This window comes from Poecilia reticulata, linkage group LG11 (assembly GCF_000633615.1).
Source record: "Poecilia reticulata strain Guanapo linkage group LG11, Guppy_female_1.0+MT, whole genome shotgun sequence".
In the NCBI taxonomy this organism is placed as follows: Eukaryota; Metazoa; Chordata; class Actinopteri; order Cyprinodontiformes; family Poeciliidae; genus Poecilia; species Poecilia reticulata.
Window position 1 is genome coordinate 24,418,633 of NC_024341.1, and position 27,372 is coordinate 24,446,004.

The following is a 27,372-nucleotide window of genomic DNA, read 5'->3' on the forward strand; positions in this document are numbered from 1 at the left end:
CGTCACACGTCTCACCCCCTCCTCCTCCCCTCCTGTTTTCCTCCTCTCCCTCTCTCATCGCTCAGCCTCTCCAGTATTTTCTCCATTGCCGTGCAAGGCAGAACACACACACACATTCACACACTCACGGGTGGCAGGTAAAGGCAGGATTTTCGCTGTTTTTTCTCATCCTCTGCTCTATTGGGTTTTGTCATTCTCCATCGCTATTTATTCCTTTTTAGTTTTGATGTGGGCTTCATGCTGCGTAAAGCAGACATAATTCAAAGAAATGCATGCATGTGTGTTGTGAGATATTTGAGGTGTCACTGCGTGTGTGTGTGTGTGTGTGTGTTGCAGCTTCATGCATGTTTGGAAAATGGCTGTCAAGTGAATTTTGTGGGTGCAGAGAGAGACACGAGAGCGTACATGTGTGAGCCTCCACGTACTTGCACAGTGTGTGWCTGTGTGTCAGTTTGAGCTCTCAGTATGCTTGAATGTGTCTGATAGGACAGAAAGGATGAAGAAAACAATACGTGTGTGTGCATTTTTGCGTTACTATGCATTTTGCTGTCAAGTGTGTGTTCAGATGCTTTYTTTTCATGTAAGCYGCACAGAAATGTGTGTACGTGTGTGTGTTTATGTGATATGCAGTTTTTTGGTGTTAATGYGYGTCCTTGTGGTTGAAGAGGGATGATTTGTTTATGAGTGTTGTGGCAGCAGAAATATAGTGTGTGAGGACTAATGCATTCATGTGTGTATGTGTGTGTTAGAAGGTGGTAATGTAGCTTACAGGAAGACTGACCTGAATATCCTCTGACTTTTGGAAAATGGCTGGTGTTTGCTCATGTGATTCTTGCCTGCAGTGTGTGTGCGTGTGTGTGTGTGTGTGTGTGTGTGTGTGTGTGTGTGTGTGTGTGTGGGGGTGTGTGCGTGCGCGTGTGTGTGTGTGAATGAGATGGGATCCTGCAGTCAATAATGCCCAGGTCTCTGGTTTCTAATTGTGTTTGAAGATGGGGCAGGAATAGAGTACAGGCATGTCTGAGTCTCAGAGAAATATGCTTGGTTGTATTGAAACACTTCCTATAACATTATTAGATTCAGGAAAAGCTACCAAAAGTCACTTGGTTAATATGTTTATAACAACATGCCTGATTTTAGAAAAGGTAGCCAAGCCCATAAAGACAAATGAACATGAGGTGGTTATAATGTGAGCTTGCGATATTTTGAGTGTGATAAGGAAAAATATATCTAGACATATACACTAAATGCTAGAGAAACACTATGTAGTGGGCCCATTTAATGATAMATTTTGCTCTTGAGCAGAAAATCTTTAAGGAAAATGTCTATACATTAATTAAAATTAAGGTTTTTGAGTGACCTAGTCAAAGCTCAGTAAATTTTCTGTGGATTCAATACCTTTAAGATCCTCCTATGTGGCTAAAAAGAAGAGTAGAAGAAAAAAAACTACTTGCTACTTATTACAAACACTTGAATCTTTTTCACACTGGKTTATATTTGTTTTTATAACTTTATATTTTAATAAATAACACAATATTTTAAGTACTACTTCTTAATTTTACTAATATTATCTTTGACAGTACAATTTAAAAAGCAGAATCATAGGAAATCTGGAAACTTTACCTGTAAAGTATGTAGATATGGATTTAACAATATGTTTRACAAAAATATGACTACATGTATTTGTTTTTTTATTTCACAAATGCAGAAAAGTGTTTCAGTCAAAACTATTTTAAAGCATCAATAATCAGAAGGGGAAAAAACCAGTGAATTATCTCTACTTCAAGTTTGGTCATTGAGTAGATTATTGATCTGAGCAGACATGATCAGATGTTTTAAAAAAACAGTTAACTTTTCCTTTATTTTGATTCAGCTTGGGAGCTAGTAAAATATGTGATCTTGTTTTCAAGGCAGTCTGACATATAAACTATATCAACAGTGGTCTGTGGGTTCAGTACATTTTTTTAAAGTTATAAATAAAAAATTATGGTCTGCTGTTCAAGATACAAACCAGTTTGAAAATGTTTAGCTAATACACAYTGATCTGGAAAGCTTTAGCTCTCCAATAGCTAACCCTAGTAATCAACGGTTTCTTCAGTCATGTAGCACATAMAATTGTAGATTTTTATCATGTTTCTYTGGTTCTTCTWTGTTATTTCCACATGACTGTRGAAATAACAAAGATCATCATGGAGAAGAGGGATTTGGGCCTYCCCTMTTCTCTATCCACAGCTAAATGGCAGCTGGTTGCAGAGATGCACCATCTGTGTTTTTTATTTCAACAAATTAGTCCTTAGTGATATAAATTTGTGGGATGAAAACAAGCAATACTGGCATCGTGTTTGAGAAATTAATGTTTTTACCTTCTGCTGATGACCAAACTGTTTTGTAAAAGCAGGTAGATGTGTTCATAGTTATTGACACATCTGGAAAACACAGTCTGTGTAAAACCGCTTCATTAAATACTAATAATGAACAGAAAAGATATTCTAAATTKTTATTTTATCAAGTAGAAACCATGTAAGAAAATAGAACCTATGATTAATGTTAATTTACTCAGCTAGGACAATAATCATGTTAAAAATAGTTTAATTGAATCATTAGTGATATTCTGGTGACCACAATAAGTCTTAAAATGATGAATACAGATGATTATTTTCCTTAGCCGGTTTTCATGTTTATCTTCATTTATGACAGTCAGAGATTGAAATAGTACCAATTATAGTATTTAGTAGTATAAATAAAACCCCTTACATYTATTTATGTCAATATATGCATATACGTACGTAGTTGTGTGTTTGTGCATGTGTGTGCGTGTTCATGTGCCATATGCCACAGTTCTGTTGCCCATTTTCTTCTCCTCTCCCTCTCTACATTCCTCCATCTCTCCACTCTTCTCCAGCCATATATGGTCATTTAATTATTTATCCATGTCTTTCCTCTTCTTGTGATCCTTCCATTTCTGCCTCACTCTGGCTCATTTCCTCTTCCTCTCTATTTCGTCCTTCATCATTCCCTCCCTTCCTCTCTCCTTCCTGCTGGCCATTCCCATTCCCAGGGAAACTCTTCCTTTCGTTTTGACAAAGCCGTGTTTCAGCGCTCATTTCCTGCTGATTTTTTTAATCCCCTGCATCCAAWTTTTTTATTTTAGCTGTCTTATTTCCCACATGMTCCTGGTCTTGACAAGTACAACATYRWTTAATTACTATTTTGAAWTGAAAAGCTAGATGTTCTGCATKTTTTCTGGAAGAAACCACAAAACRTAAAACATTTAAGTAAGAAGTGGTGTAATAAAATTTAAACCAATCAAGAATTTAGCACAGCTTTGCTTTTGTTTTATTTGATCAAATGGTCTTCATGCATTCTTCACTTGGGTTTTATTGCATTTCTCTTTATTAAATTGTTCCAGTTAATATTAACCAGCTGTTAGTCTGAACATCCTAAAAGACTTGAATAAATTGAATATCTGTGGGGCTAACATGTCTGAACCCTATAGATCTTTTTAAATAAACAGCAAAATACCYAATAATTTTCTTTGCTGGCTTTTAACAATGCTGCACAATACTTTATCTGGTAAAGTGAAAAAAAAAAGTTTGGAAAAAGATGAATGGAGATTATTACTCTATTAGAAATGAACCAAAAAATAAACCYTCTTATGATACAGATTTGGTAAAATCTAACAAATTATGATTATTTAATTAATATCCTAGAGCACATTCATCATTTCAACAGCTACTTGCTCATGTCAGCTGAACGCTCACACAGTCCTGAGCCTGGTTTGTCTAGATGAGGTTGTTTAATGTTAATAAAATTGAGTTCTTCCTTTCCACAGTCGCCACTTTCTTGTTCGGAGGTAACAAGCAATTGCTGCAAAATTGGTGACTTGATGCAATCGGCTGGGCTTCATTGTACTTTTATGTATCAACATTACTTGAGCAACCTAATTTACTGCAAGATTGGATCTTAGTCTTATGTCAAAATCTGATTTCATTCAAATTTAGACTTAAATTGGGATGTCTTGCCTTGCAAAAATGATTCAGGTTGCATTTGTTGTCAACTGGTTCAATATAAATGAAATAAACAGAGGAGAAGCCAGTTGTTCCTGGATATTAGAGGATGCTTTYATGAATGCTTTCTATATAYGACCAACAAAAAGTCATCATTTAAGAGGTTAAATGGGTTTTGTTTCTGAGTYGTATTAATTAATTTTAAGATTAACAAGTACAAAATTAGCTAAAAATAAAGTTTTGGCTAGGGTTAAGAAACAAATCTGTYAATCTTGTTCTTTACTACTTGCACACAATTTTATATTTTAATGTTAACCTAATAAGGATTACAATATTTGTTGTTTACTTTGTTGTGCTTAAAGTAATATGTGGTAAAGTAAAAAAAAAATCACATTRTTACTGTAAACAACTTAATGCTGGAAGACCAGTAAAAGTCTCGYTGATTGTTTTTACCTTGGACTTTTGAGTTCTTTCATTTTAATTGCTAATATTTGGATAATATGTCAGATTTTTAGGTTTGATGGCAAYGAAAATATAAGTGAGAAAAAGTGAAACCTGGTGTCTTGTTTATAGTGACAAAAGTAAAATGTAACCTTACTATATTTACAAGATTATATCCTGCCTACATTAATTTACAGATGATCCAGTCTGATAAAATCTTTTTCACTGTAACACGTAGTAGCAAAATGAAGTATGACACACAATAAATGTGAAACATCTCTAAAYAAATTTACAAACAGTATGCTTCATAACATACATCTGTTAAATMACCAATAACAAAACAGTAACTCAGTGCTTTGAGATTTTTAGACCCAATGAAAATAGTTTGCAAATCTTGAAACCAAGCATCAAAATGGGAAGAAAAAAATAATTTAAGTTGCTTTGAAGGTGGTATGGTGGTTGGGAATTGTGGAAACTGATGATTTTCTGGGATTTTTAATGCTTAACCATCTTTGGGGTTCAAAAAAATTGGTCAAACAAATTAAGAAATCTCTTATTTGTGGCATTTGAGTGCTGAAAAATGCCTTGGAGACATTAGAGGTGACTCAACAGAGATTTTAGTAAAAGCAACAGAGACTAAAATAATCAATTGTTAAAARGTAGTCAAAGTGTGAAAAACACCATATGAAACACCAAGATTTTAAATTGTGAAGGAACCCAGGCTACCGCAGCAGAAGACCAATCTTATGAGCTAACAAGAAACTGAGGCTTAAGCAAACGCCAGACTGTAACAGATCGAAATAAGATCTTAAATCTTTGTTTTTACAGTGAAATTCAGGCGGTGGGGTCAGAGTTTGATGTGAACTACCTGCATCTTTGCTGTAAATTGAAACATAATTACATTCTTCTTTTTATTCTTGTTGTACTTGATACTAGTAGTATTATTTTAACCACATCTACAATATCTTTGCCTCTTTTACTTAGTCTTCCTTGCAGATAGATATTGCTGCTATTCCTATCCTCCCCTTACTTATTTGAACTAATCACCTCCGTATCACTCCATCCCTGCTTCACCCACTTGTGTTGGCCTATATGGAGTTTTTTCTCCATCCGATCAGTGCTGGTATCTTTTCTGCTGAGCACTGCAGTCTCTGTTAGGTGTGGTTTGATGCGTTCGTGAGTGTCCTCCCTCCCTCTCTGCTGCTGCTGCTGCTGTAGAGCTTACGTAACACACAGCAACGTGTACAAACAGCAAAGAGTGAGAGACACAGGGGGGATGTGGAAAAAAAGGAGAAAGAAAGAAGGATGGAAAAAAGACTGAGATGAGATTGATTAGGCAATAACCTCATTGAGAATGGTGACAGATTAGGAGGAGAGAACATGTGTTCATGTATATTAGATGGTGCAAATTGCAGCAGGATGCCAGAGATGTTAATGCATGCATGACTGACTCAGTGCCAGTGGAATTATGCATTCTTCAGAGCGTAGAGTTTAAACTTCATTTAGATGCACGTTATACTTAAATTGCATGCAGAAGAGGTAATAAATGTAAGTAAACAGGATGAAAACACACTTATGAGCAGTTTTTGCACAATTTAAACATATGAAAATTGTTCAGCTGAGCCTTTGGTTTCAGATGGTGTTTATCGCCATMTGAAAGTTATTAATCAAGCAGATCATTTATTGGGAAACGCAAAATCTCTTTGTTGATATCTCATGCCGTGCTGCTCCACCCTTAGGTGGAACTGTTTGGGAAGACTCTGCAATACGGCAGGGTGGGGCCTCAGAGGATCACCGAAAAGGAACAGAGAACCAGTATCCATAAAATTAATGATTGCCTGTAGAGAAAATCCACCCACACATCAATTACTTTCACTCCTGACCAAGCGGATTCTGAAGGCACCTTCTCTGCCTTTTTCTTCAGCTGAAGCACCATTTCCACTTTTCACTCATTTCCCTGACCTGCTCACGCGCTGTGACTTACAGTAGGGGAATGAGAAGGAAGTTTTAGGCTGTCATGACTGCACTTAACCATCAGCAGAAAGCTTTAGAAGAGATTTTAAAACTGGAGTTAAATTTCTTTAAGTGCTTTAAAGACTTCAATAAAGTGGGGAGTTGAGTGGGCAAGAGGCACTTTGTTAGGGTGAACAAATTTATGGTACCAGAGAAAGTTTTTATATGTGAAATAAGTAGGAATGAGCAATAAAAACAATCACATTAAATAGAGTTTAATATTATCAGGAAGATTTTGCTTGAATTTAAGCTGACAAAGGAAAATAACAACGTGCTTCAAAAYATAAATTCTAGATTTGGCTCATGCAAAAATGTACAAGTAAAAAAGAGGACTTTAATATTTTTCAGGTGATCCAAAAAGTATTCTAAAAATTGCCTATTTGATCATAAAAATACATATATATTAAGTCATAAGAAAACTAAAGCATGATTCGATATTGCTACATTAAGATATTAATAATGTGAACCGACTTAGAGTTTATTTTGAGCATATATTTATGCTATTTGAAGAGTTAAGGTTGGGAGTTTGCTATTAATTGTCAGTTACGAAAAAATTGCATCTCATTACCACGTGTCCAACTTTCTGCCATTTGATCCAAACTTGTTTTGATGGCAGGAAATTAGCTAGTATGTCCAGAGAGAACCCAAGTCAGCAATGGCCTTAGGAAAATTGACACTTTTAGGATCAACTTAAATATTTAGTTGACCACATGGTAAGAATCAGGAATATTTTATGGTGAAATATTTAATTGTTTGGCAAAATGAGAAGACGTATGCTGAAAGCTGCCAAGGTGGATACTTTAAACTTAAAAACAATGTACCAGATGTCAAGCATGATTTACAAGCTGGAAGAAGAATTTTACTAAGTTTTTTAACTTCACATAAGATCAAAATTGAAACCTAAAGAATTGGGTCTTCCAATAGGAAAACAATCCTAAAAACTTATAAGAATGAAGCAGACTAACATGTTTCTGAAATGCTCTGATAAAAAACTAGGTCTATGCATTTCTTCAACCCAAAGAAAACATTCAAAAAGGTCGCCAAAAGGCTAAAATTAATATTATATCCAGGATTATGATGAGTGTGTGTAAACTCTTCGCTAAAATCGTATATTTATTTAAGGCGCTTTGAGCAAAAAATATGAGACCTTTGTTTCCGTCAGGCCAGTGACAGGGTTGGTGTTGGATCTAAATCTTTTAATTTACATTCAGGGCTTTTGTCACAAAACGTTTTTATACTGGATATGAACTAAGTGATTTTATTCTCTGAAACATATTTACAGATCATGGTATCAAAAATTCTTGCAGCAGCAACTAAACCTCTGAAGTTGCATGCTACAACACAAATGTTGTAGCAATGTTTGCATGCTACAACACGCAAAAGTTGTAGCATGCAAAAACAAAGGACCACCTTTGTTTTTCTCGAGAAATTTCTCAATCTTCAGTGTAAAGAAAAAAACTTAAAAAAGCAAACTAATTTCCCTCCAGTGCATGTTCCCACAAGCTTTGACCAGACACAGTCTGATAAAAACTAAAAAAAGCTTTTTTGCCTAAAGTTTGATTTAAGATCTTATCTCCATTATTAATTGGCAAAATACAAAGTGCTACTCTTACAGATATATCGTGAAGCAGTGAGGAGAGAAAAGGAGGGGACCCTGTTTTTAATTCTCCATCATTCTGTCTGTGCAATTAAAAAGTACAGCCCAGGCTTCTGCAAGCTACCAGCCAAATTTAGCTCACAGATCGATAAAGTATTCATACAGCAAAGAAGGACAAGAGCAGCATAAAAGGACTTTTTTGACATATTGCCGCAGTTACAGTTCTCCGTGTTTGGAATATCAATGGGCAAACACCCACGGAGGAGAGCACAGATAATCAAAGAGAAATGGCATTGAAGGTACAGGTTCCATTAATGTAGCAGGTTTTTTTGTAGGCTAATAATTTCATGGCAGTACAAAAAAAAAAAAAAATTAAGAAGCATCATCAAAGAGAATTAATGCATTTTTAATCCTGATATGTAAGGCAGTTGAGACTGTCACACAGAAGCTGCTCCTTTCATGTTGTACTTTAAAGTGAATGTTAGAATTGTAGGTAAAGTGACAAGAGGTGATTGTGGACAAAAGCAGAGAAAGAAAAGGCCAGCTAGGAGGTCAGTGTAACTTCTTCAATTTTCTCAAGTGTTCTCTCTCATCTCTCATAACAGAAAAAAAAACTGTTATGTTCGATTTGGGGGCTGCACAGTGGCGCAGTTGGTAGAGCTGTTGCCTTGCAGCAAGAAGGTTCTGGGTTCAATTCCCGGCCTGGGGTCTTTCTGCATGGAGTTTGCATGTTCTCCCTGTGCATGCGTGGGTTTTCTCCGGGTACTCCAGTTTCCTCCCACAATCCAAAAACATGACTGTCAGGTTAATTGGCCTCTCCAAATTGCCCCTAGGTGTGAGTGTGTGTGCATGGTTGTTTGTCCTGTGTGTCTCTGTGTTGCCCTGCGACAGACTGGCGACCTGTCCAGGGTGACCCCGCCTCTCGCCCGGAACGTTAGCTGGAGATGGGCACCAACCCTCCCAACCCCACTGAGGGACAAGGGTGAAAGAAAATGGATGGATGGATGTTCGATTTGACTCAGAAGTTAGCGCTCTGATCTAGTAATGCTGTCGCACCCTAGAAGAGGAAGGCCAGACTAACTCCTAACAGAGCCAAAAGGGAAATATTTCTCTTCATTTTAAGGATTCAAATGGTAGAACAACATGTGCACAAGTAGATTGTACAATTTTGCTTGCACTGTTTCTGCAACTTGCTCTAGTTTGTGCAATCCAAGACGGCCATCTTGGATTGTATTTACTCAAAGACAACTTTCTGTTACTGTCCTGTCACTCCAAGAAAGATACATTAGCTAGCTAACAACATCAAGTTTTGTCCTTTGATTTCTTTTTCTATTGTTTTAAACTATCTTCTCTTCTGAAAAATGTCTACAGTAAAATATTTTTCATTTACTATGCTGAGCTTTGCTGTCACGTTGCTAAAAATAAACCTTCTCTGCAGCAAACAGAACTGGCTAAGTGCATTGAAGATCTAAATGGAGAAAAGTCTTGGATTAAATGTGCATAAACAGCAAACATTGATGGATGGCCTGGCTTTATTGTATAAATTGTATTGTATTGCACTGTATTGCAAGTCTTGCATGAAGATTTTGTTGGTGCGCTGATGCTGTGACCTATTTAGGTGAAAGCTCTAGTGGCTGAGCTGTTTTTCCAAGGGTGTAGACTGGCACCACACGATGCATCTAGAATGCATTTGTGCTGCAAGAGTTTCCGAGATCTCTCTCCTGGGATGCCAAAAGCTGAAGAAGTAAACAGGTTCAGCGGAAACGTAAAGATACTGTGAATACAGCACAAAAGTGAATATGCATAAGATTGAATTTTATACAAAGATTTTCTTCTTGCTTAATATTTTAGAAAGCCACATTGTCTCAGTTCAGTTTCATCCTGTGAGTCTGGGTATGCCGTGTCCTGTGTTTCTTGAAATTATGCAGACCATTATAAAGATAACGCATGACTAAAAACAATTTAGATGCTTTTATGATGCATATTTTTAACTGCAGTTACTGTTAAGTGTATTGAATTCTCACAAAGACATTCAGTTCATGTACCAAATTCATTTGCTTTTAAATAAAAAACTGCAAGCTGTAAATTCATGTGGTCGTAATCTGTTACATTTCCTAAACAACACACAAAACAAATCTGTTGACCTATTACAGAAACAAAATATTAAATAAATACATAGATAATTCTACTCAAACTTCAAAATATAGCTTGACAAAGAAGATCAGTCTTTCTTGATTTATCACACTAATGTTTCAGTATCTGATCTGCCTCATGCATGTGGTCTAAACGCCACAACAATTTTCTTTTACAGCTGCAGTTTTTACTTGTTTGCATTCATTTGAAATCATTTTTGCTGCCTTGATTTACAGTCCGTTTATGATTGATAACGTCAGTCAAACTCTTTTGCTCTGTTTGACCCTCAGGATGTCGATCGTCAGCATCGTTGCCAGGGAGATCCTGGACTCCAGGGGAAACCCCACTGTGGAAGTGGATCTTCACACAGAAAAAGGTTCTTTTACTTTGAGAAACAAAATGAAAAAAATGTATCTATGATTTAGCTGCCAACAGCATAATCAATTTAACTATGACATAGTGACTAAAATAAAATATCAATAAATGCTTGAAGTAGAAGTTTGGGAAAAGATACAAGGACATTCTCAGATTACGGGTATTCAGAGGAGAGGCTGTACCGAATATTTATTTTCTGTCTGATATGCCTATTGATTTGAGCACTTTCCATGACATTTGATCAATTTAAACCCATTTTTTTATCTGTTTCTCAGGTCTATTCAGGGCTGCAGTGCCCAGTGGGGCTTCCACAGGGATCTACGAGGCTCTGGAGCTCCGAGATGGCGACAAAAGCCGTTTCAAGGGAAAAGGTAACAAGACAAATCAGCTGGGCATCTATATTTAATTACTGTCAACAAAAACTCAGAGCTGCATAAAGTAATTCAACATTCAGATTTAAGAAATCTGTAAAGCTTCTGCAGAGAAAGCTTGAAATCCTTTTTTTTTGTTATGAATTTGGAATGTAGGTTAGGGATAAAAGAAATAACAAAATTTAAAGAAATTATAAAATTTAAGTTTGCAACCTTGTGTCTCATATGTGTTGGAATTTTGAATTCTGTATTTTTGCATCATTGGAAGAAAACTATACAAGCATTTAAGGTTAATGTAAATAGAGGATTGTGATAATTGTTTTAGTCACAAAGTTATTTTTTTTTCATACAATGAAAATTATTGTTAAATTAATTCTACACTTTAATTGCAGTTTTATACCTTGGGTTAAATGCATGTTTTTGTCTTTCCACAGCCTCCATAAAGTCTCCAATCATTTCAAAAGTTTAATTCTAGTGACTTTAATAGAAAATAAAAAGTATTTGTCCATATCATATCTAAAACAAAAAACAAAACAAAAAAAACCGACACACTTTTTCAGTTTGAATTGTCTTCAGAAAATCGTTGTCTTGTGTTTGACTGAGCAAAATAATTTCAAGATTCTTCTGCTTTGGGTTCATCACAAAAATTGGCTTTAAGCTGATGTGAAGTGGCTGTGTTCCACTTTATTTATCCCAACGTTAACTTCTTGATTTTCCCTTTTTATTGTTCAGTAAAACTCTCTTTTTCTTCATTTCAGGTGTTTTGAAGGCAGTTGGACACATCAATGATACTCTGGCGCCAGCCCTCATATCCTCTGTAAGCCACCAAAACATTTTTATACTCATTAGCAATAATATTCATTCACAGCAAACCTAAAGCTCTCAAGGTTCAAATGTAGAAACACATGAAGGAAATTAACACATTTCTTAGAAATTATGGGTATGCCAAAGAGAGTTTTTGGAAATGTAATATTTCCCCCTTTGAAGAACATTTAAGCTTTTGAGGAGGTAATGATTGAAAATGTATGCATCTTACTTTGAAAAGTGGGGTCATGAGAGCTGTAAAATGTTTTCTGCCTTGGAGACAACTGGATGAACTGACTGAAGAGAGTAAGAATGGGAGAACAGTAACACTAAAGAATGGCAACTGTGCTGCAAAAATTAAGATAATTATATCATGAGAGTTAGAGGAATCGTGATTTCGGTACATTTTTGATACCAGAAGTAATTCAAAACGAATAATTTCCTTCACATAAAAACTTGTTCTATTTCCTCATTCTTACAAAGTTTTATCAATCAATCAAATTTTATTTGTATAGCACATTTCAGCAGCAAGACATTTCAAAGTGCTTTACATAATAAAAAAAACAGCATGTGACGTTGAATAAACAGTAAGAAAGAGAAAGATTTTGAACAAAAAGAGATTAATAAAGATAAAAACATTAAAACCCTCACCCCTTTTAGGACTTCAGTTAAAGGTCGTTTTACTGGGATTCTAACCCTCTGGGACTTTAGTCAAAAATGCCATTTGACAAGGACTCCAACCTCTAGGTTTTTAGTTGAAACGCCGTCAACTGGGACTCTAACCCTCTGGGCTTCTTTCCTAAGGACTTTTAGTCAAAACACTGTTTCACAAGGACTGTAACCCTCCAGGCTCTTAACCTGCTTCATTGCTAATTCAAGTAAATTTAATGCATTTACATAGCTTCAAATTAAAAACGTAATACTACTTCCAATTTTTTGCCAAAACACAAACATCTCAAATTCATGCCCATTTGCATGCAGTCCAGTTCAATAGTATTGGAATTATTTCCAATATTAAAAAGTCAAAAGTTTAACAATTCAGCCAAGTTAAGAATAAAAAGTTATTTTAAACAAATTAATAAATAGGTGATTTTTAACAGAGTAAGGTGGTTTTGGTTTAAATCCCATATAAGTTCTGAATTACCTAAAATTTTTTAAACTAATTTAAGCAACAACTGTGCAGAGGGAGTGGCTTGTAAAATCTAGAACTTTGCGATGCAGTTTTGTTGACAAAGTTTCCTTCGTTGTCTGCAGGGCATCAGTGTGGTGGAGCAGGAGCAGTTGGACAACACAATGATTGAAATGGATGGCACAGAAAACAAATGTGAGTCAAAACACGACAGGATGACTTATACCACACCATCAGTTTGTACCAGCCAGCTGGAACTCCCTCGTGCTCAGCAGCTCACACATATTTTAAAAACTGTTTGCACCACAGGCTCATTTGTCACAGAGTCCTTTGCAGAGCAATAAGCTGCATAAATACAGACGGTAACAAGACAGAGCAAATAGATTGCTTTGGCTCGGAGAACACCAACTCACATGTTTGATGAATAAATGCACTCTGAATTTATTTCATCTTCCTAACAGGACAAGTAATCATTTCTGGAAGCACAGCCAACAGCCATGAAAATGGGTTGTAGGAAGAAATTAATATTAGTAGGTACAATAAACCTGACAAAATTAATCAGTAGGAAATAAGTTTGAGAGAATGACAGAGAAGAATTTAGCTTATTTAGGTTCTACGACAGCAATAAATACCAAAAGCTAACTTTACTGGATAAATAATTATATTTCTGATTACTTTGCCTTTATTATACCCTAAGTTACAAAAATGTAAGCAAAYATATTTATACTTTTTAAAATATAAATTCAAGCACCATTTTCTTGTTAGTAAGTTACGATTCATAGAAACAGCAAATAGACATTAACTTTCAGTTTTGAAACTTTAAACCGAATCAATTTTATWCAGAGAAAATTCACRTTTAAATCCCAAGCCTTGTTTTGTCAACTTCTACAGAACAGTTGTATAATAAAAGACACATAATAACTAATAAAAATCTATTTTCTCATTAGCAGCTGACTTAACTGTTAGCAGCTGTTAATCTAAACTGCTAACTCACATCCTCAGTACTAAATATTCCATTTTGTGCCATATTTAAAAAAAATAAAACCTTTTGTGCTTCTCCCCCCCCAAAACAAAAATCTGTTCCAATGTCAAAAATAACATAAAAGCCTAAAAATATAAATTAGCAAAAGTTCTTATGCCTGAAATATCTGATAATATATGATGTATTAAAAATAAAAATAAAAATAGAAATTTAACAGGGGCTGCACAGTGGTGCAGTTGGTAGAGCTGTTGCCTTGCAGCAAGAAGGTTCTGGGTTCGATTCCCAGCCCAGGTCTTTCTGCATGGAGTTTGCATGTTCTCCCTGTGCATGTGTTGGTTTTCTCCAGGTACTCCGGTTTCCTCCCACAGTCCAAAAACATGACTGTCAGGTTAATTGGCCTCTCCAAATTGTCCCTAGGTGTGAGTGTGTGTATGGTTGTTTGTCCTGTGTGTCTCTGTGTTGCCCTGTGACAGACTGGTGACCTGTCCAGGGTGACCTTGCCTCTTGCCCAGAATGTTAGCTGGAGAGGCACCAGCAACCCTCCCAACCCCACCAAGAGACAAGGGTGTTAGAAAATGGATGGATGGAAATTTAACAGTTATTCTTTCAAAAGTAAAGTTTTGCAAGACGTTTTGATACTTACTCCTTCCTGTCTTTTCCAATCAAGCTAAATTTGGAGCCAATGCCATTTTGGGAGTGTCCCTCGCCATYTGTAAAGCCGGTGCAGCAGAGAAGGACGTCCCTTTGTACCGCCACATAGCCGACTTAGCTGGAAACACCGAGCTTGTGCTTCCGGTTCCTGTAGGTCTCAATCACATTATGCAGTGTCTACAACAGTCTAATTTTTCTAATTATTTTAAGTTGAAAGAATTTCATCTTAAAATGTTCCTTTAACGGTATTTTAAAAGCCATTTTATCCTTTGTCCTGTCAGGCCTTTAATGTGATAAATGGAGGATCTCATGCAGGAAACAAACTCGCCATGCAGGAGTTCATGGTTCTGCCAGTTGGGGCCGAGTCTTTCAAGTAAGAAATGCGCTTTGCTTTTTTGTCATCCATTTTGGTTTGTTGTCTGTCAGAATGTTTTCATCTTCCTGTTACCATGGTTTGGTCTTCAGGGAGGCCCTGAGGATAGGATCTGAGCTCTACCACACACTGAAGGGCGTGATTCATGAGAAATATGGTCAGGATGCTATTAACGTTGGAGATGAAGGAGGATTTGCTCCAAACATCTTGGAGAACAGTGAAGGTGAGGATGGAAATGTAGTTGAAAATAAGGCCATTCTGCTTTTAAGCATTAGTGTCTTGACCTTTTTATAATGTCTCATTCGGTTCTCAGCCCTGGACTTGCTGCAGACTGCCATTGAGAAAGCAGGCTTCAGCGATAAGGTCGTAGTCGGGATGGACGTGGCTGCTTCTGAGTTTTACCGTGAGGGGAAGTACGATCTGGACTTCAAATCCCCTCCGGATTCATCCCGACACATCAGCGGAGAAGAGCTGGCTGACATCTACCAAAGCTTTGTCAATAATTACCCAGGTGCAGCGCTTTCTGTTTGATAAATAATAARATACAAAATCCTTTTTGTTTTCCTTACAGACTAAATCATCTCTCCCCGTTTCCTCCCAGTGGTCTCCATCGAGGATCCGTTTGACCAGGACGACTGGGAGGCCTGGTCCCGCCTGACGGCCCAGGTGGGGATTCAGGTTGTTGGAGACGACTTGACGGTGACCAACCCAAAAAGGATAGAGAAAGCTGCAGAGGAGCGAGCCTGCAACTGCCTGCTACTCAAAGTCAACCAGATCGGCTCCGTCACTGAAGCTATACAGGCGTACGTCCGCTTTTTAAAAAATGATTTAACTGTTTTCTTGTTGTTTTTCTTTGTGGAGAGTGGTGAAATATCTCTTCATAGGGTAACTTTTTCTTCAATTTGCAGGAAAGTAACAGAATCTACAAATATTTAATTTGTGTTTTATATTGCGGCTTTAAAAAGGGGGCATAAAAGCAAAGACTGGACCAACAATATGTAACAGATGGAGCCAACAATGAAAACATCTGAGCTTATCTACTGAGGTGATGGTGGAGATTTATGGGATTCAGGTGAGCTTAATCAGGGAGATTGGCAACAGCTGTTCCAAGTTAGAGCTGAACAAGACACAGAAGGATCTACAAATCAAAAAGGAAAAAGTCTAATACGAACAAATGAGAACAAGCCAAAATGCGCACGACAGCGCACAAAAAAGAAACACAAAAAAGAAACACAAAAAAGAAAAAACACACATGGATGAACTGGTAGTGCCAATAAAACCATGTTGTGTGTGAAAACCAAAACCCAAACACCCAAAGATCAGGACAATCAGTTTTATGTGCAGAATGAAAACAGATGTTCATTGATTTATTGAATGCTTGCAGGTTTGCTGCACTTGTCATAGCTGCTCTAATGAAATAAACAAGTTTAATTGATGGGTAATTAGCAGGCTTTTGCTGAACTGCAGTCATCTGAATCAGGTGTGCAAAATGAGAGAAACATCAAAAAACATGCAGGACAATGTTTTAAGGATCTGGGTTGGAAAACACTGAATTAGGACATGATTATCTTTGTATTTGTTACTTTTTAGTTTGTGTAAGGCTTCAAGGACTCAATAATTAGCCAATATTTAGATTTCAAGTAATGTACTAGACAGACTTGGACAAATTTGAGGGTCTGTTGGTAATAATRTGTAAAAAGCYAAGCATAAATATACATTTTATTGCTGCAGARGAATCGTAAATATAACAAAGATCCCAGATCTGCCTTTTAATTCRAGTACTTTTATGCAGTGTTTATGCAAATAGATCRGAGACATGCAACCTGAACTCACTCTTCTGTGAAATGAAAAGGAACAAACAGAAGCACCTTATGAGGCTCCGACCCTGTTGAGTCATAAAGATTTCCATSTCGTCTCATCAATCAGTCCTGCAAACAAACTCAGAGTTAGTCAGGTCACCGTCAGCAGTGCCAATCTTGTGATAATAATGAGGAATCAGAAACACAAACTTAATCAAAACAGTTATTTTCTGCTCATTTAAATTATTCCTCAAGGTGAGATCGTTGTTTTCGTTGTTTCTTTTTAGTATGCCCTCTTCCTCTGACTGTGTGTGTCATTAATCTGAGGCCTGACATAACGTCACTCAGCCTTATGAAACTATCAATCATTGAGTCCAGCAGCAGGAGAGAAGAGGGTGTGAGGAAGATTAAATGACAAACTGAGCCAATGACACTATTAGTGATGTATTGGCTCCATCTCCTAAAAAAATCGCCCCTGCATCATTAATCTGATATATTTAATGGCTCAGCTGGCTGARTGGAAATCCTGAGAAGCCTGGAGCTTCAGAGGACGTCTTAATTTTTATGTTGTTAACTTGTCAGATGACCTGCGGCTACAAATGAATCATATTGTGATTAATGCACTCGCCCAATTAAGAGGGTAATATATGCAATACTGCAGTTATGAGGGGAGAGAAAAGATGAATTTTGTGTGCTGAAGACTTTGAATTTCTCACTATTGTACATGAAGACAATGAAATATTTCAACAGTGAAACAACTGCACTAAAGTCAGGGGTCATATAAATAATATATTGTGTAACGAATGCAAAGCTTTACATTTAGTTAAGGGATTTTCATGTTCAATACATGGATAACGCAGAAGACTGGATTTAGTCTCTTTTGATATAAGAGTTGTTTTGTTTGCTTTTAGAAAAGGAAATACAAGCCAACAGATTTTTAATTCCTTTATAGTTAGAAAGTTAATAAAGTTTCACTATAGATTTTAGCACCCATGCTGCAGAATTTATATCGAGGGAGTAAAATATATGTTAAGAATGCTTAAGTTATTCTCAGCTCTCTTTTTTATTTTGTAGAAGTTCATGCTTCTTTTTAAGATTGCAAAACAGAACATGTTTCTTTTTTTTTAACCAGAACATCCCAAGTAACTCCTGATGTTCCTTTGTTTGAACAGTACCTGCACACTACTTTGAGAGTAAATGACATGCTGCAAGGCGCAGCAGCACAACATGCTCAAATGTTGAGATGCCACAGTATTTATTACCATGAAAATTAGGTCATGATGTAAACTATTGGCTCTTCCTTTCAGATGCAAGCTGGCTCAGGCCAATGGCTGGGGAGTGATGGTCAGCCATCGCTCAGGGGAGACGGAGGACACCTTTATCGCCGACCTGGTGGTGGGACTCTGTACTGGACAGGTGATTACTTCACTGCTCTAACAAAGTATTTGTGTAATCTGACAAAATAACATACTAACTCAGAGCAGAGTAATAAATCGACAGGTTTGTGCTGTGACTTGATAAAATGCAGCTTTTTCAATCTGTGCGTTTAAATCTCCGTCTCTGACTCACCAAAGGTTTAATTTTGTCTTATCCAGCTTCATTTACACCTTATTTTGGTTTGTCCATAAATTACTGAACTTCTTTCTCTATCGCAGATTAAGACTGGCGCCCCCTGCAGATCTGAGCGACTTGCTAAATACAACCAGCTCATGAGGTCAGTAGGTTGCAGAGGCTCAACTCTACCATTAACGCATTTTAGGTGTCCCATAAGGCTTTATTGACCATAATTTGAGCTATTATCATTTACTGTCAATGTTCTTTGACAGTGAGACTGTACTTTGTGCACACAATAACAGTTTTCCAATGGCCTTCTTGGAAAAAGTCCAATTTTTTGTGTCTTGATTGGGGAACAAAATGTAATAATCTTTTTCTTTGCAAATGTCAAACCTCATCCATCTAGAAATAATAATTCTAGATGGGTAAGAAAATAGATTAATCGTATGGAAAGTTGCTATATGCAGAGCTAACATTTTCAACACATTTTTCAGTTTTTATTCTATTACGCCTAAACTTTTTTCAGCATTGCTGCAGTTCTACGTCACCTTTCAGCCTAAATCAAATCAGGCACAGCAGCAGCTCTGCAGAGCCACTTCTCCTTAGGTGCCTGCTCTATTTTAGTACTTAGAGTCCGAGCTAATTGACGTGGCAGTCGACGGCATCGCTGGTGTCACCCCATGCGTCCAAACCAGTCAGTGGCTGGAAGGAGCAGGGAGAGTAGGAGGAGGAGGGATCGGCTCAGCGATTTAATCCTATTGGGTTGCTGTGGAAGCACATGGGAGAGGTGGAGGCTGGAGAGACTTAGAGTGGCATTAACCAGGTAGAAACGCTAATCTGTGCAGTTGAGCAAGAAAACGCTGGTGAAAAGTTTGACTTGTCTAAATCAAACTCATGTCAACATCATGAAATGTTTAAAAAACAATATTTATTTTACTACCACCAAATAACTGGAAAAATAAGAGAACATGTCATTTAGGAAATCAAGATGTACCTTGATCATCGTGAGCCAGGAAATTACAACAAATAAATATAAAGTTTCCTAAACAAGACAACTTTCACGGTAAGAGCAATTACTAAATGGGATTTATGGGACTGGAAATGTGGCAGATAACGCTGGACTGATGAGGTGAAGGAAGAAACAACAAAACCTTCATCTTTGCGAGTCACAAAATCTCCATAGCAACTAGCAGCACTTTTTACACATTTACAGGATGGTTGTAAGATATTCAAATAAAACTAACTTTTTGTCTTACCATCATAAATAGAAACACTTACTTGCAGTTTTTCAAGCGTTAACAAGTGATGGACCTATGTGACTCATGCCTGGTGTATGGTGGATTTTTTTTTTTCTTGTTTGGCATCTTGAACTTTGAATTATAAGGATATTCTCAGAACTTTGAAAGACTGCAGAAGCTTGTTTGGTAACACTTTATTTGAAGGGGGTGAATAAGACTGTCATGACATCGTCATAAACATGACATAACATGTCATGAACATGAATAAGCCTTCATGAATATTTATGACTGTTGTCATAAAGTGTCATTCGGTAAATTATGACACTTAATACAAAGGTGACATTATTCAAAATGTCTTTGTTATGACAACTTGACATTAACTAATAAATCACTACTGATATAAATTTGTTATAAAAGTATTACTGATTGCACTTTAAAAATTAGGTAACTTTATGTTATTAAAGGTAAAGTTTAAACAGTAATGATTTCTTGGTTAGGGCTGCACAGTGGCGCAGTTGGTAGAGCTGTTGCCTTGCAGCAAGAAGGTTCTGGGTTCGATTCCCGGCCTGGGGTCTTTCTGCATGGAGTTTGCATGTTCTCCCTGTGCATGCGTGGGTTTTCTCCGGGTACTCCGGTTTCCTCCCACAGTCCAAAAACATGACTGTYAGGTTAATTGGCCTCACCAAATTGCCCCTAGGTGTGAGTGTGTGTGTGCATGGTTGTGTGTCCTGTGTGTCTCTGTGTTGCCCTGTGACAGACTGGCGACCTGTCCAGGGTGTACCCTACCTCTCGCCCGAAACAATAGCTGGAGATGGGCACCAGCAACCCTCCCGACCCCACTGAGGGACAAGGGTGCAAGAAAATGGATGGATGGATGGATTTCTTGGTTAATGTCAAGTTGTCATAACAAAGACATTTTGAATAATGTCAACTTTGTATTAAAAGTGTCATAATTTACCGAATGACGCTTTATGACAACAGTCATAAATATTCACGAAGGCTTATTCATGTTATGTCATGTTTATGACAGTGTTATGACATTCTTATTCACCCCCCTTCAAATAAAGTGTTACCGCTTGGGGTGACTTTTCTTAACTAAGGTGCATCTTTTTTTTTGTATTCTCTTGTCACTTTGTCTTACTCTGTTTGATGGCAAATGAAAAATTTGGGATTCTCAGGTATGTTTGATGACATGAAGTCTCAGTCTCCTTATCATCAGATATTTAAATTGTCTGTTTTTGATTGGTAATGAAGTTAAAAAATAGAAATATCAGAATATTTTTGAAAGGTTAGGATAAGCTTATGGCTACACAAAACATATTCATTAAATTTTACAGACTAAATCATTCTGAGATAATGAGATTTCAGTCTTTTCAGTTCTGCTCCTTTCAGAATTAGCTGTTTTAGTGCCTCTTGTCACTTTAACTCCAAATAAACTGCTGCTGGACATGACCCACAACTCAACAATTACACACATGTGAAAATGGCTGCAAACATATGCACAATTATATAACAGCACATTTTAGAAAAGCAGAAGTAGAACCTTCTGCACAACCAAGAAGAATGTAGCAAATGGTTTCAAAATACTCGTGTTTTCCAGCAGCCATTGTACAGTGCATAATGCGGTAAAATCAGATGACAAATGTGCTCTGCTTGGGTTGCTAGGTGACAGGTTGGGCTTCACTTGGATTGTTAGGTCACATTAAGGACAGAGGCTGATTTTAGAAGCAGCAGCAGACCCAAATGGAAGTACAAAAACGTGCAAAATATGAATTTTGCATAAAAATGTGCTTTCATTCATCAAAATAGAAAAAAAAAATGTAACACAGACTTGTGTCTCTGCTTTTTTCAGGATCGAGGAGGAGCTGGGCGACCAGGCTCGCTTCGCCGGCCATAACTTCAGGAACCCGAGCGTCCTGTGAAGCCAGCTGACAGACGAGAATGACTCACACACTCAACGCACGCAAAATGCCCACGCAAACTGACACAAACGACTAACAAGGAATGAGCCATGTACAAAGAACGATCACTCAAATTCAGGAAAAATGCTATTGCAAAAGAGCTAAGCAAAAGAAATGAATCAATTATGCACTAGACTTAAAAGAAGGGAGGTGATGCTGTTTGCAGACACACACGCACAGTCGCAACACCTGAAAATGCACATGCAGGGGAACACTATAAAGAAAACCCTAGAACCTATAAGCCAGACATGCACTGTTACTGTAGGAATAGTTCATGTACACCCAGGAGGCAGGCCTGCAAAGATAACGATCATTGTTGTAAAAAAAACAGAGAATAAGTAGAAATTCTGTAGAATAATATAGTCTGAAGCACGAAACTGAAAGAGATGAAAAAGTCAAACTTTTAAGACCAAACGAGGACGATGCAGATGTAGGAACAGAGTGGAAGCAACAATAGAACAATAAAGAGCACTCCAACACCAAAACACACACTCACACACACTCTCAGCTGTGTCTCTCTCTCACCTGGACACTCAAGAACCTGCACTCTTCCCAGCTCTATCCTCCTCCTCTTTTCTCTCTCTATATTTTACTCTCCTTCTTCTCGTTGTGTCCGTGTCTCAGTTTTAACTGTTCTGGTTTTCTTCTCAACCTTGTGGGAATCTGATTATTTGTCCTTCATGCTTGAAGTCCTGCTTCTGTCCTGAAAGAAAAAAGAAAATCCTTAAAACCCGAGAACCTTTGACCCTTTTGGTTCCCTCGTCCCTCGTTTGTCCATAGAATAGCTGTGTCAAAAAAAGATGAAAGAGCAATGAACATAAAAAAAATGAAAATAATAAAGGAACGCTTGTCAATTAAAATAATGTGAAAATATGTGAAATAAAGATTATGTTCCAAGATTTCAATCAAAGTTTCTGCTCTCTCTGTGTTTGCACTTATCTGAATTTTTCTCCCTAAGATGATTTTTATAACACCTACTGGATGTATTATGATTACATATTACAGATGTGACTTCAAAATATCATTTGAGAACTAAAGGAATATGTTGAAAAGCCCAATAGTTGTTCTGTGATCAATCCAGTTATCTCTGAGTTTTTGTGGAGGAAAATGACAGGATCTAAATATATGAGCATATGTAACAATGCATATTCAATTGTCTCACTTTCCAGCTACAGTAGCCAATTAAAAATGTTGTAAAATCTTACACTCAAAGTCACAGATCTCCACAAGGCTCGGCTTTCCTGCTCTACTCCAGTTCCTGTTCTTCATGTTTGCTTCCAGGGTTCAAACGTTCACAGAACTGCAGTGCTTCTGAAAATGCAACGTCTCTAAAATTTCCCGTCTGGCCGATCTAAAGGCAGTAAAGGTGTTGACAGATTAATTTGCACTCCCGCTCATGTGCGCTCAGTTTGATTTACAGCTGTTAATACAAGAACCCCCGCTGCCATCTTCACAGTCAAAATACTAGTGAGGGTCTGCTGTGCAGGTATGCCTTTTGAAAATCTGTCAAAATATGAAAAAAAATCAGCTCAATTTGTGGGACTGGAGAAATGGGAGACAAGAATTTTGAGGATTCCTGCAAAAAGCAACAAATTTGCTCATATTAAAAACTACCAATGTGAGACAATAACATGATTTTACCTTCATTAAGAGTTTTCTGAGGTTATTCACTTGTAGCGAGACAAAACATAAATGTGTCAGAACAGGACACTGATGAGTCCTGCAGACTAAAAGGCTACTTAGCAAGAAAGAAGCCAACACTCCACAAGCGGCATAAGAAGCCATGTAACAGTTTGTAAAAGCACAAAGACCTAATGCAGATATTTATGAATAAAGCCAGAATGCTTTCCCCAAGCATATTTCTGTTAATTGCCCTAAAAATGTTCCTTATAAAGATAAAACAATYGCAATATGTTTCCACATTTTATTTATTTGCTTCCAGTGTACAATGATCAGTTCCCTGATCACTATGTTTTCTAAAGTGCAACCTGAGCCAGGGTTAAGCTACATACAGTCATAAAGCTTTTAGACCTACTGAGAGTCACCGACTCTTCACATTTCCTTTGCATATGTTAATTTAAGGGAATTCTGTCTGGAACAGTAATTATTACAAACTGTGTTAGAATACAGGTGGGACTAATGTTACAGGAGTGAAAAAAATCACATTATTTAGTAAGTAAACCTACACTGATGGATGCAATTAAAAAAACATTAACAGGTTAAATTAAGAGCAAGTARTAATGGGGTTGTCCTTTTCAACTTAAAAACTACTGAAAATATCTCACTTTTTAGACAAATAAGCATTAAATTACGTAAAAAAAAACCCCAACAAAAACAGAAAAAACAGACATTTGTTTGTGCATGAGTCAGCTTAGTTCTCWTAAAACTACAGTGTGTGACAGAATAGTGTGAAAATGATCCCAGCTTAGTGATCGTCTTTGCACTTTATGCACGTGCGTTGATGATGTCGACAAACTCCGGTTTCAGAGAGGCTCCGCCAACCAGAAAGCCGTCCACGTCGYCCTGAGAYGCCAGCTCCCTGCAGTTCGCTCCGGTGACTGAACCTGGAGGACACACCCAGYAAACAGACGATTAGTGTGAGTGAAACAGTAAGAAAAAAAGCTTTGGAGGAAATAAATCTTAAACACGACTAAGAGTGCTGCATTGAAAAAAGCAAAAGACACAACAATAAAGGGAGACCTACACTTAAAGTGCAATACAAAACTTTGAAAAAATCTCCACCAGCTTCTTTATTCTTGTAATTCTTCTTTCAGGAAGACAAGTATATCTACAGCAGCTAAAAGAAATAAATCACCACTAACCTCCGTAAATGATGCGCAGGGAGTCAGCCACATCATCTGATACGTTTGCTCTGAACCAAGCCCTCAGCTTTTCATGAACTTCTTGAGCCTAAGGAAGGAATACATGTTATACATCTATCAAGTAAGTAAAATTATAAAATCAGAAATCAATCTGGGAATGTTCAATAAATCTCTCAAATTCAAATATGTCAGAAAAATTAAAGAGTTCTTGGAAATAAAACTAAATCTGCATGTTCATGCAAACCAGTTTTTCTACAAGTTCGTGTTTTTATTCCTTCACATCTGTATTTACATCAGACACTTTATTCTTCTTGTTCTCTCATTTGTATTGTAAATTTTTGTGCTACTCTATATTTCTAGTATCTGGCAGCCCCTAATTATTCTACAAAAATGTTCAGTTGTCATCTAACAATCATTCACATTAGGTCACATTTCCATTCAGATCTCTACCACCCTTTACAGTTATTAGCAGCTGTGGTAAAGATGTGTAAAACGCTTAAAATAAATGTTATATGTTTATGATAATTTCACACTGAAACTTGGAGAAAAAAATAAACTTTTGTCATTAGTGAATTTATTCTGTCGGGGCGAAAAAAAAAAATAATCAAATTTTTGACAATAATTGTTATTATGAAATCATCTGGGCCACAATTACCAAGTTTTTCCACATGAAGTTTGTCCCAAAACTGTAGATGTCCATGACTGAAATTAATTTTCACAACTTTTTTCTGAACTGGCATCACAGTTCAGACAAATAAAACATTCAGAAAACATCCAATCATATTTTTCTTGTTTGATGTTTTATTTTAGGCTTAGTTCAGTCTTTTGTGCTTTCTAAGCCTCTTGAGACAAAGCAGCCAAAGCTCCTCTGTCCCTTCTTTATAGTTACCTGCTCAGGTGTGGCTGTCTTTCCAGTGCCGATGGCCCAAACAGGTTCATACGCCAGCACCACTTTCTCCCAGTCCGTCACATTTTCTGCAACRCAACATCCCCTTAATCCATGCATTGCAAATAAAAGMTCAAAGCTGTAATTAACCCAATCTGTTCATAATCCGGCAAGCAAATACACAAAGTCTGCAAAGAAAYRTTTGCACACAAACAGAAAGTAAAGTTCACATAGAAACGTGTCCTTGTAGCAGTGGGAAGCTGCAGACACAGCTGTGTCTCCTAAAATTTCTGCAGCAGCAGAGTCCACTGACCTATTTACATTTTAAAGCAGTGAGCAACCTACATTCAGTACAGGAGAAAAATGCATGAGGCCGACATGTGACCAGAGAAAAGATCATTAATCAGGTTACATAATGTAGAGTAAGATACAAAAAAAATGGTTTGTAGGTTTTAACCAATCCTTCCAATTTATTCCAACTTTATTTGTTGATCACTTCATGTAATAATTAACCTATTTAAATACAATGTTTAATCATCTGTTAGTTGGCCAATATAATTTTTAAGACAGAAAAAAACAAAAGGAAAATGTAAAACTTAGACCAAAACGAAATAAAACCAGAAAGGAAATRAAATAAAAACAAAACTGAGCCGGGAAGAACCATGAAAGTTTTGTTCACCTGCAATAACCTGCGTCTGAGCGTAGATGACTTCTTCTGTGGTACCTTCCTCTCGCTCCTCCAGCTTCTCACCGATGCAGGCGATCACGCCGAGATCGCTCTCCAGAGCGTGAGCAACCTGCAGATGTCATAACTTAATAAATGGCTTACCTGCCACATCTCRTGTGTTTGTAAGAAAATCCATTTTGCTTCTGTACAATGACAATAAAGGCATTCTGATCCTGAAGATATGACCTGATACCATTATCGCAGCAAAAATATTGAAATCCCAGATGTTTTTTACTAATTTACTAAGAGAAGAAAAGATTGTCAAACATTCAAATCAAYAAACAGTACTGTGAAAAATTATTTACTTTTGATCGTTTCATTTTATGCTTTTTCATAGCCCTAAAGAAGAAATGGGAAAAGTCTGAGGAAACAGARTAGGTTTCTAATTAACTGAGGGTAATAAATTGAAAAGAATCATTTAAAAAAGACTTTAACTATAATATTCTATGACATAATGACGCAGACAGACATAACAGTCAGTCTGTGAAATAAACAGTCTGTAGCAGGAATAAAGTCTCACCTTTTGGCCGATTAGCTCATCACTTTCCCCGAACACATGGCGCCTCTCTGAGTGTCCGAGTATCACCCAGTCTGCCCCGCAGTCCTTTATCATGGCCGGGCTGGAGGGAGGCAGAGGGGGGGAGACATGGTGGGGAGCAGGCCACCTCTTAAAGAGCTGCACTACAACAGATTGTATTTATTTTRACAAAGTATGATTTTACTACAGCGTTGGGAAATGTTGAAATCTGTTTTTCATTTTCTAAAACACATTTCCAAAGAGTTTTCCTCCTCCAACACAGATCTGAACATATGACATATGGGAAGACTTTARGGTTTTTCCGACCCTTAGTTGATAAAAAAAAAAGAACCACTTATATGAAACAAAGTCAGTCAGAACCATGTTTGTTTTTTATTTTACTATTTTGTCTCTCAGTGGCTGACACACCTGATCTCTCCTGTAAATGCTCCTTTAGCCACCTTGTAGCAGTTCTGGGCTGAGACCCCGATTCCAGGATCCAGAAGGGACCGAGCAAAGTCCAGGTAGAYGGAAGGAGCAGCACACACCACCTCTGAAAACAATACAGAAGATTTATCTGTCAGTTYAGTGTTGCCTCTTCATCTCTGTAAGAGCAGTTTCAAAGGAATGTAATTTTATAAGGATCATAACTGCTAAAATCTGCTTGATGATGTATCAAAACTAGACATTATTTTTTATTATTTTTGAATTATTCACACTTTTCAATCCTGGATTCTTTACGCGTTTACTCAAAATCTTTCATATGTTTTTTAATCTATTACTGGTAAACCCTAGGGAAAATAATAAACTTTATATTTAATGCACTTTGAAAAAACCCGCCACCAAGATTAGATTAGTAAGTAAGATAACTTTAATYTATATATCATCTTACATGCACCCAAAATGTAGCTCGAAGAATTTAAGTTAAATGATATTGATCATTATCTGTGAAAGTAAACGCATAGAGAGGAAGGAAACTGTTCGGTGCACTAAAA

General features: G+C 37.0%; 2 protein-coding genes across 2 annotated transcripts in view; one reads left to right on the forward strand and one right to left on the reverse strand.

The window, feature by feature from the left end:
* Positions 1-31: 31 nt before the first annotated feature.
* Positions 32-22,330, forward strand: LOC103472836 (gamma-enolase). Its single transcript, XM_008422674.2, has 13 exons — positions 32-137; positions 10,479-10,564; positions 10,839-10,934; positions 11,693-11,751; positions 12,993-13,062; positions 14,517-14,650; positions 14,782-14,873; positions 14,966-15,096; positions 15,187-15,384; positions 15,475-15,676; positions 17,980-18,088; positions 18,328-18,386; positions 21,317-22,330. Exons 2-13 carry the CDS (start codon positions 10,480-10,482, stop codon positions 21,384-21,386), a joined length of 1,305 nt encoding a protein of 434 aa, XP_008420896.1. The 5' UTR covers positions 32-137; position 10,479; the 3' UTR covers positions 21,387-22,330.
* A 1,005-nt stretch (positions 22,331-23,335) lies between these two features.
* Positions 23,336-27,372, reverse strand: part of LOC103472835 (triosephosphate isomerase) — a 5,035-nt gene continuing 998 nt past the window's right edge. Inside the window, exons 2-7 of the mRNA XM_008422673.2 lie at positions 26,807-26,930; positions 26,381-26,480; positions 25,813-25,930; positions 25,137-25,222; positions 24,248-24,335; positions 23,336-23,989 (exon numbers count right to left, since the gene is read on the reverse strand). Coding sequence (XP_008420895.1) covers positions 23,871-23,989; positions 24,248-24,335; positions 25,137-25,222; positions 25,813-25,930; positions 26,381-26,480; positions 26,807-26,930 — 635 coding nt within the window. The 3' untranslated portion in view covers positions 23,336-23,870. The remainder of the gene's footprint in view (positions 23,990-24,247; positions 24,336-25,136; positions 25,223-25,812; positions 25,931-26,380; positions 26,481-26,806; positions 26,931-27,372) is intronic.